This window comes from Colobus angolensis, unplaced genomic scaffold (assembly GCF_000951035.1).
Source record: "Colobus angolensis palliatus isolate OR3802 unplaced genomic scaffold, Cang.pa_1.0 Scaffold85, whole genome shotgun sequence".
NCBI classification, from domain to species: Eukaryota; Metazoa; Chordata; class Mammalia; order Primates; family Cercopithecidae; genus Colobus; species Colobus angolensis.
In genome coordinates, this window is record NW_012122376.1 from 3,823,550 (window position 1) to 3,834,216 (window position 10,667).

The following is a 10,667-nucleotide window of genomic DNA, read 5'->3' on the forward strand; positions in this document are numbered from 1 at the left end:
CCTGGCTAACATGGTGAAACCCCGTCTCTACTAAAAATACAAAAAAATTAGCCGGGCATGGTGGCAGGCGCCTGTAGTCTCAGCTACTGGGGAGGCTGAGGCAGGAGAATGGTGTGAAACTGGGAGGCGGAGCTTGCAGTGAGCTGAGATGTGCCACTGCACTCCAGCCTGGGCAACAGAGCGAGGCTCTGTCTTAAATAAATAAATAAATAAATATCATCTAAGTCTGTATAGACATGTCAAAATTCTGAAAGTGGGATAAATTTTGCTCAGAAACCATCAGAATTATAATCCTCATGATGCCACTTCAGCCTGCTACTTGATAAAGAAGAGATTCTGGTTCGGTTCATAAATCAGTGATTCTCAACAGGGAACACCACTGCACGTGCACTTCAGGTCACCCCAAAACTTTGGAGCACCGGGAGGCATTACTGATTCACATATTCCCTATAGTGAAAGCTGTTCACACCACTGCTTTGGGCAACTGAGTATTTCAGCATAAAAATTCCAGTTTCACACCAGGTGGTGGCTCACAACTGTAGTCCCAGTACTTGAGTCCAGGAGTCTGAAACCAGCCCGCGCAACACAGGGAGACTCCATCTCTACAAATCATTTTTAAAATTAGCGGAGCATGGTGGCATACACCTAGGTACTCCCAACTACTAGAGAAGCTGAGGTGGGGGGACTGCTTGAGCCCAGGAGGTCAAGGCTGCAGTGAGCTGTGATCACACCACTGCACTCCAGCATGGGCGACGTGTGTGTGTGTGTGTGTGTGTGTGTATGTAAGTCCATATGTGTATATACATGTATACACACGTATATACATATATGAGTATACGTGTGTATACATGTATATACATATATACAGTTTCAATGTGAACTTAAGTTTGACTTTTTCCCCCTATACCTTCAACAGCTCCAACCAAATCTCAGCTCCTAAACTTAAGAAAGATGCAGCTATTGTCTAGGAAGTGAGATAAAATGCCAACTAGGAAGCAGTAGGTCCAATGACAACTGAATAAAATATTTCAAGTAAAAATCTCATTTGATAGTTATAGCAAACACACAGAATGATTTTTTAAAAAAACAAATATTGCCATGAGTGAAAGTAGGAAGGTAGAGAAATTAAACATAAACCTGACTTTAGACTTTTCATATCCATAGACTGTCTGGTGATAAGCCTCTATACCCTTTCCTGTAAGACCCTTTCATACCCACTAACTACCTCAGTCTTCCTGACAACCAGTGAGAAGTAAAACTGGCCCTCCTGGGTTAAGTCCCAACTATTGAAAATGACAGAGAGCTAGGAAGCAGGCAAAGAATCTAGAAATTCATAGAAGGAGTAGGATAAAGGTTTGTTCAGACCCCAGTTCCCAAAAATATTCATTCGTTCATTGATATAAAAATACCTGAGTGCCCAGTATGTCTGTAGCAGGCACTGTTCTACATGCTAAGATACAGTTTTGAACAAAACAGATAAAATTACTGGCCCTCAGGAAGCTTAAATTCTAGAGTAGAGTCAGAGAAATCATAAACGAGATGATTAAGCATATTAGAAGTGTTATGAAGAAAATTAATGCTGTGGGGAGGGATAATGGACAGAGATGAAGTTTTGGATACAGCACTCATAGAGGACCTCACTGAGAAGGCAATACTTGAGAAAAGAAGTGAAGGTGAAGAGCAATCCAGGCAGAGGAAACAGCAAGTAAAAGGCTTGAGGGCTTGTTTATAGAAAAAAAAAAAAAAGTGGCAAGAGTGGCTGGAATGAAATGGAAAAGGTGGAAAACAGATTAGTTCAGAGATAACATACTTTTGGCCCTTGAACAACATGGGGATTAGGGGGACCAACCTCCCACTCAGTAGCAGATCCATGTATAACTTTTAACTCCCCCAAAACTACTGATAGCCTGCTGTTGACCGGAAGCCTTACTAATAGCATAAACAGTCAAATAACACATATTTGTATATGTATTATACACCGTATTCTTGTAATACATGAGAGAAAAGAAAATGTTACTAAGAAAATCATAAGGAAGAGAAAATACATTTACTAACTCATTAAGTCAAAATGGCTCATCATAAAGGACTTCTTCATCATCGTCTTCACCTTGAGTAGGCTGAGGAGGAGGAGGAAGAAAAGGAGTTGTTCTTGCTGTCTCAGGGGTGGCCGAGCTGGTAGAAAACTTATGTATAAGTGAGCCTGCACAGTTCAGACCTGTGTCGTTCAAGGGTCAAAAGTATATGGAAGAAAGCTGAAGTGCGCAATACAGAGCATGTAGACGGCCTTGTAGAGTTTTTGAGGGACTCTGCTATTATTTAATCCAAGTAAAACAGGTGATCACTAGAGGGTTCTGAGCAGAGTTAGCTCCTTTGACGACAGCAGATTGTAAGGAGGGCAAAGGCAAGGGGGGATCATGGTTTGGACAAGAATAGTGAGAAGTGGTCAGAGTCCAGATATATTTTGAAGGTAGAGCCAATGGATCTTCTGAGAAATAGGAGTGGGGCATAAGAGAAAGAAGAATCAAGGAGGGCCAAGGCTTTTGGCACAAGCAATGGAATGAGAAATTTGCCATCAACCATGATGAGAACCTGGGAAAAAATAGATTTGAAAGAGAGACCAGTTCTGTTTTAGCATCACTGAGCTGGAAATGAGCTTGAGTTATTAAACACTCCAGGAAAGATGCTGAATAGGCAGCTGGATATATGAGTCTAGGGTTCAGGAATACAAGTTATAGCACAGATTTAATATGGTATTCTTATCTAACCCTGTGTCTTTTTAAGGACATAGCTATGTACACAAATTGAAGTGCAATTTCGTAAGGCAACTGATTCAATACAATAGCAGAATAAAAGCAGGGCATTAGGCAGCGTTGCTCTATTCTCTAGATACATTGTTGTCTACCCAGTGAGAAAAGCAGTCTATGGTGAGTGCTGACATGACTGCCCTAAAAACTTGATGTCCCTAAAAACATCTAGCACCAACTGCAGACATTCCAGAGACAACTGTACATTTACATTCACACCTCTACCTTTACCACCCTGATTCTCAACCTCAGGTTCCACTACAGATGTCGGGTTTTGGCACAGCTGTCCCCAACATCCTCTCACCACATAAGATAATTTGACTTATGTGAAACTTACACCCAATGGCTATGTCAATATGTTTGCTCAATACTGTTGATGCCTTAGTTGACATCTGCCCTCTCAACAACTGGATCTTCCTCATTCCCAGTTTATCAGCTATAAAGCTGACCTGAGGTTGACATTTTTTTCCAACTTTAAATGGAAAAGTCTCACATTTTATACTCAGTGTATATAGTGTAGAGATGGATTTTTTAAAAAACACTTAACATCAACAACCCAAAATACACTGTATCTAACGAAATCTGGGGAACATAAGGCAGGCAGAAAAGGGAAGTAAAGATTAATTTTCAGTATATGTGAACTTCTGTTAGTCTTACTGCTCAAGGCTTTTTTTTAATTAACCCAACACAATGTAAACAAGTTTCTAAAAAGTATTTAACATATTTCAGTGATGTTTACACATCAGAATATGGCTATCCCATAGAAACAGGCCTATAATTATAACCTTATGTATAACTGTTCAGAACGACATTGTACAGTTAACAGTAAAAAATATCTGCTGATAGGAAAGACACAGTCCACATTACCAAGAACCAAATACAATCAACCCTTGGCCCTGAGAATCTAGAAACTTTGCAGGTGGAAACAACAACTTAATAACAAATCGTTTTGTAAATAAAACAAGGTCAAATCCAATACTGGTCCTATTGGTAGAAGTTTTTTTTTAGACGGAGTTTCACTCACTCTTGTCGCCCAGGCTGGAGTGCAATGGTGCGATCTTGGCTCACTGCAACCTCCACCTCCCAGGTTCAAGAGATTCTTGTGCCTCAGCCTCCCGGGTAGCAGGGTAGCGGGAACTACAGGCATGTGCTACAGCGTCCAGCTATTTTGTATTTTCAGTAGAGACGGGGTTTCTACATGTTGGGTCAGGCTGGTCTCAAACTCCCGACCTCAGGTGATCCACCTGCCTCGATCTCCCAAAGTGCTGGGATTAACAGAAATGAGCCACTGTGCCTGGCCTTGTTCCACTTTTAAATTGAAGTCAGTGATTAAAATGCAAAGAGATGGGCGGGACCCAGTGGCTCACCCCTGTAATCCCGGCACTCTGGGAGGCTGAGGTGGGTGGATCGCTTGAGCCCAGGAGTAAGATACCAGCCTGGGTAACAAGGTAAAATCCTGTCTCTACAAAAAAAGTACAAAAATTAGCCGGGCGTGGTGGTATGTGCCTATAGTCCCAGCTACTCAGGAGGCTGAGGTGGGAGGATGATCTGAGCTTAGGAAGTCAAGGCTACAGTGAGCCATCATTGCGCCACTGCACTCCAGCCTCGCAACCCTGACTCAAAAAAATAAAATGCAAGGAGGTACAAGGATGGCTAGTCATCTAAAGAAGTAAGGATATGTAGAAAAAGGTAAGATCGGCCGGGCGCGGTGGCTCAAGCCTGTAATCCCAGCACTTTGGGAGGCCAAGACGGGCGGATCACGAGGTCAGGAGATCGAGACCATCCTGGCTAACACGGTGAGACCCCGTCTCTACTAAAAATACAAAAACTAGCCGGGCGAGGTGGCGGGCGCCTGTAGTCCCAGCTACTCGGGAGGCTGAGGCAGGAGAATGGCGTAAACCCGGGAGGCAGAGCTTGCAGTGAGCTGAGATCCGGCCACTGCACTCCAGTCCGGGCGACAGAGCGAGACTCCGTCTCAAAAAAAAAAAAAGAAAAAGGTAAGATCAAGAAGAAATAATGTCATAAAGACAAACATGTTGATTCATCTAACTTGTATGTTTCAAGGAAAGAAAGTACTTCAAATCAGGTGTTCCTATCCTGAGATCCACTGACTTGAAGCAACCTGGGGTTGAAGTGAAGCCCTGATTCCTAAAGGATTCTATGACCTTTAGTGGGGTTTAGTGACCTTCACTGTGAGGTTCAAAACCGTCACAATGAAGTCTAGTTCATTTTCATCTATAAACCTACATGTACTATAACACCATCTTGTAGTCCAAGTATTCATAGTACACTACTCCCTGCAAAAAAAAAAAAAAAGAAAAAAAAAAGATTTTAAGAGTGTTCCAAAGGCATACAAGCAATTAAAAGACAATCACACCCAACATAAAAGCTCATAGATATGTAAAGATTCCATTTATATGAACATCCAGAATAGGTAAATCCACAGACACCAAAAGCAGACTGGCAGTTATCAAGGGTTAGCGGGTAGGGATAGGGACCAGTAACTGCTTAATGGGCACACAGTTACCTTTTGGGATGATGAATATGTTTTGGAACAACACAGAGGTAGTGGTTACACAATGTGAATGCATTAAATGCCAAATGAGTTGTTCACTTGCAAAACGGTGAATTTTTATGTTAAATCAATTTGATCTCAGTAAGGAAACTAATAATAAAACCCTTTTGTATCTCCTATTTAAATTTTTTTAACTGACAATCATACTATATGTTGCCCTCAATTTGGAGCAGAAAAATTAGTGGAATAAAATGGGACAACACAGATAGAAGATGGCTCGGTGTGTTTTCATCCCTCATGCTCAGGATGGGAAGAAACTAGAACTAAGAGCTGCTAAGTGCCTACTACGTCTGGAGGTCAGAAGGATTCATCTGCTGGGATATTCTTTTTTGCCAGAACAAAGCTAAAATTGAAAACTCAGGATTTCGGCTGGGCACAGCAAATTATGCCTATAATCCCAACACTTTAGGAGACTGAGGTGGGAGGATCGCTTGAGCCCAGGAGTTCACAAGACCAGCCTGGGCAACATAGGGAGACCCCCATCTTTACAAATAATAATTAAAAACAATAGCAGGGCATAGTGGTACATGCTAATAGGGAGTCCCAGTTACTGGTGAGGCTGAGGTGGCAGATCACTCGAACCCAGGAGGTTGAGGCTGCAATGAGCCATGACTGCATCACTGCCCTCTAGCCTGGGTGACAGAGTGAGATCCCACCTTGGGGGGGGGGGAATGATATATATAATATATAAAAAAATTAATTTTAAAACTCACAATTTCTTGGATATCAATTCTTAGGACTCACAGGTTCATACACCTAAAACTTCCATATTCTTGGGCTGGACCCAGAGGGATTAAAAAAAAAAAATTGGTACTGAGGGAAAACATACAGCGAAGGTACAGTTAAGGCTTAGCTATTGTTCCACACAGAGTTTAAACTTAGTAATCAGACCGAACGTCAAAGTAAGCACCCCATCCAAATAATTTAATAAAATCAAACATCTAATCTACTCAAAAAAATACTGAAGACTCAAGTCACTGCTTTTGTGAATTACATCACAATTAACTCACAAAGTCAAGAACTGAAAAAAAAAACTCCGCTCTCCTATGTCTCTGTCCTTCAACAGTATTTCCTGAGGAAAATGTCACAATACACACGAACCATAACTTGAAGCATGGAATCAGCTGGCTACATGTAATCAGCTCCATAAAGTTTGCAAATATTTACTACATGACATTCATGTTAAATTAACACCAGTATTTTCAAGGTCAATATGTTTGTTCAACTTCTTGGAGTCACACATTTTTGTGGTATTTTTAACATCTGACTAAAGCTTCTATCATCACAAGATGCTCACACTGTTTACAAATACTTGGAAACAGCAGCTGGTGTTCCTCAGTTACATCTTGTTACAATAAACAGAGTAGCAGTTTTAAAGTCCAGGTATATATCTTACTATTGATGTGTAAAACCTTTGCTTTAACTTAAAAGTTTCCCTTGCCCCCAGTAATGGAGAGACATGAACACAATTAATTGTGGGCAATTTAGTACAAAGTTAAGACAAGATCACAGATACACAAATTTGTATGTATGCATACTTGAAAGTACAGTTATCATGCTGAATGAATTAAATGCTGGTGACTTTGCACACACATACACACACACACACACACACACACATATACGTACATTTTTTGTGGGCATGGAGACAGTCTCACTATGTTGCCCAAGCTAGAGTGCAGGTACTATTCACAGACTGATCATGGCATACTACAGCCTCAGACTCATAGTCTCAAGCAAGTGGCTAAGACTACAAGGATGTGTCAGCACACCCAGCTCTTTTCGTATCATTTTTACTACCTTTTCCCATTCCATTCAAAAAATGCAGAATACAGAAACTTACCCACACAAGCATTGAGGAAGAGCCAATCAGTCTTTTTCATCCTGTTTTTAATTTGCTTTAGTTTTTTAAAGTCTACTTCAAGTTCCTCCTTGCTGCCCACAGCACCAGCCAATTCAATCCTCTGAAAATCCATTTTCACTTCAGAGTCCCGCTTCGTAGCAGGAGGTGATCTCCTCTGGCTATTACCACTACTGCAACTTCCCCTCCATCGAGCTCTGTCTTGCTCATTTATTATTGAAGAAGCCTCTTCAGTCTCTGCCAATTCTATTGCTTCAATGTTATTAGGTCTGGGGTGATCACAAACAACACACCTTTTAGCCTTGGCCCAGTTTTCGTATGTGCAAACAGAGCACGTCCAGTGCTGTGTCCTAGTGTTCAATTTATTTCTATCATTGTATTCCTCACAAGGATCAACAGAAAAAGCAACCGGTCTTGAGCCAGATCCTGAGGACTGAGGAGATTCTGTAGGACTCCTGGTCCTACGTTGGGATAAGCACTGGGTACATCTGATTGCTCTTGGCCAGTTCAAATATGTACACATGTGACATGACCACTTATTTGCATTTTCCATGCTATACGAAGATTTAACCCTTGGTCTTGCACTAGAGTCTGGACATATCAAAGGACTACTTCCTCCTTCGGGGCTGGAAGGATCCCAATCTCTACCAACATCACTTGAACCACTTTTAAATGGATCTTCTGTAATAATTGTTCCACTAGGTCTTTGGGCACGACACATAGTACACTTGATTGCAGATGGCCAGTTTTCATACGTACAATATTCACAAGCCCATTTAATTCCACGTTCTGACATTGTGCACTTCTTCAAGTGAGCTGTGTCAGGCAGGAAGCTATAAATAATATAGGACATGGTTATTAAAATAACTACATTCCACCTCCAAAAATATGCTCCCCAAAAAGCATGCCCTTCAACCTACAAAATACAAACTTCTCAAAAGATGCATGTAACATTTCGACACTGAATTATCCTAATTTTCTTTTTTGATTTCCATAGAAACACTGGAGATAAATTCTCAAAAGAAAAAATCTTAGACCTTGGGATTTAATAAAATTGAACTTTGGAATGCAAAAAGAGATAGGCAGGAAATATAAGGAGATTTGATCTAAGAAGGATGAGATTAAAGGGAAGCCACTAATAGAAATGTTTAATTTCAGGGAGGCCATCACATCAATTTAGAAAAGTAACCAATAGTTTAAAGAGACAAAGGTAGAGGAAACAACACAAACTAAATAATAGCTTAAACACATAACCATTCTCAAATTATGAACACAGATTATGATTCATGAATTCAGAAGATCAAATAACGTCTATTTTATCATTCTCACTAAGGGAGAAAAGCAGCTTAAAATGCTAATTATCCACTGTTCTTAATTAACACAGGTAGTAAAGAAACGTTAAGAAGTAACAGCTACAATTAACAAAGTAACATTATGAAATAGGTAGTTCCTTGATATTCTGTAGCCTCACAATCTAGTTCTATTTGGAGCAAAAAGAAGAAAACTGTACTGGGGAAAATTAAATCTGTGGAAGATCACTGAAATAACTAGTAGCATAATCATTCCAGTATAATTGTGAATGTTCATAATTAAAATATTTCATATTTTGAATATTTAAAATATACTCAAAATCTAATTCATGGCCAGGGATCGTAGCTCACGCCCGTAATCCCAGCATTTTGGGAGGCTGAGGTGGGTAGATCATGAGGTCATCAGTTCAAGACCAGCCTGGCCAAGACAGTGAAACCCCGTCTCTATAAAAATACAAAAATTAGCCATGCATGGTGGTGGGCGCCCGTAATCCCAGCTACTCGGGAGGCTGAGGCAAAGAACTGCTTGAACCCGGGAGGCAGAGGGTCCAGTGAGCCAAGATCGCACCACTGCACTCTAGTCTGGGCGACAGAGCGAGGCTCCATCCCCCCACAAAAAAAAAAAAAAAATTCAATTCATATTTAAAATATATTCACACTATTTAAAAGAGTCCTAGGATTCAACAATGGGCTAACCCTACACTATAATGAAAAAAGACTTCATAATTTAATGGCAACTAATTCATAAATGAAGCAACTTACATAACAAATTTAACGATTTTTTTTTTTAATGGCTTGAATTTAGACACTGGCCACTTTTCTTAAATACTTTTATCAACTCAGTATCATCCTAACAACACCTATTTTTCAGCAGGAAAGAGAAAGAAATCCTAGGCAGAGCACAGAAGCTTTGCTCTTTCTCAGGGACTTTTCCTGAACCTAGAGGGTTAAATCTTTCCTTTTTTGTTGTTGTTTTTTAGAGATGGAGTCTTGCTATGTTTTGCCCAGGTTGGAATGCAGTGGAGTGGTGCAATCTAAGCTCACTGCAACCTCCACCTCCCAGGTTCAAGCAATTCTCCTGCCTCAGCCTCCCAAGTAGCTGGGAGTACAGGCGCGTGCCACCATGCCCAGCTAATTTTTATATTTTTAGTAGAGATGGTGTTTCAGCATCTTGGCCAGGCTTCTCTTCAACTCCTGACCTCGTGATCCACCCACCTCAATCTCCCAAAGTGCTAGGATTACAGGCATGAACCACTGCGCCTGGCCTAAATCTTTCACTTTTGAAGTATACTGTATTATGTTCCTGCCTGCCAAGTCCATACACCATTTATAGTGTGAACTCTGCTAAGAAGAAAAAAAAATCACTATAAGAATATATACTATTTAATAGCTAAAATAAAAACCACACTTACTAAGATTTTAGTTCCCACGCTATAACCTCCACCTTGCACATGATTAGAATAAAAGCAAATCAGATCGAAGACAAGATTCCGTCTTCATGCTGGCTCAGATTCTGACTTCCTCAGGAGATACTGCAAAACGTGATAAGTGGTTCTGTCTGACTGTGAATAGCTATTCCTGTAAAGGAGACCAAAACTGAATTTCACTTGAAGCCTGCTACTTTAGCTAAAAGGTTTTTTTAAGGCTTTATTTTTATCAATTCTCTATTTTAACCCCTACTCATTTATTTGAACAATGGACAACTATATTTAGAATTTTAATTTAACAGAACAATAAAACTGGCTAATCAACTGAGCTGGTCAGCCAAATTAAACACGGATGAGACATTTTTCTATATAACCTTAATCCTGTGCTGTGTACAAAGGTCTAATATAACCATTAATTTGGCAGTGCTGAGTTAATTCCTACCTGTATTACTTCTATTACTAAAAGGGAAAAGATGATAAAATCCAAAAAAGTAGAAAAAGTAAAATAATTGCTTATATTTAGCTATGAAACCACCTTCAGCAACTGCATTTTTTTCCCTGATCCAAGGAATATAAAATTATCTTGCTTAAATTTTTAAATCTAGTTTGTATAATGATTACTTACAACCTGATAGCAGCCCAAAAATGTGTGGAAGAGCAGAGAACTATAATCATATAAGCATCCAAAAA

At 40.1% G+C, this 10,667-nt stretch overlaps 1 protein-coding gene across 1 annotated transcript in view; it reads right to left on the bottom strand.

Annotated features, from left to right (window-relative positions):
* The window catches only part of ZRANB1 (zinc finger, RAN-binding domain containing 1), a 52,212-nt gene extending 42,081 nt beyond the window's left edge, over window positions 1-10,131 (bottom strand). The window contains exons 1-2 of the mRNA XM_011930202.1: window positions 9,963-10,131; window positions 7,223-8,073 (exon numbers count right to left, since the gene is read on the bottom strand). Of these exons, the coding sequence (XP_011785592.1) occupies window positions 7,223-8,073; window positions 9,963-10,003 (892 nt within the window). The 5' untranslated portion in view covers window positions 10,004-10,131. The remainder of the gene's footprint in view (window positions 1-7,222; window positions 8,074-9,962) is intronic.
* Between the last annotated feature and the right edge of the window lie 536 nt (window positions 10,132-10,667).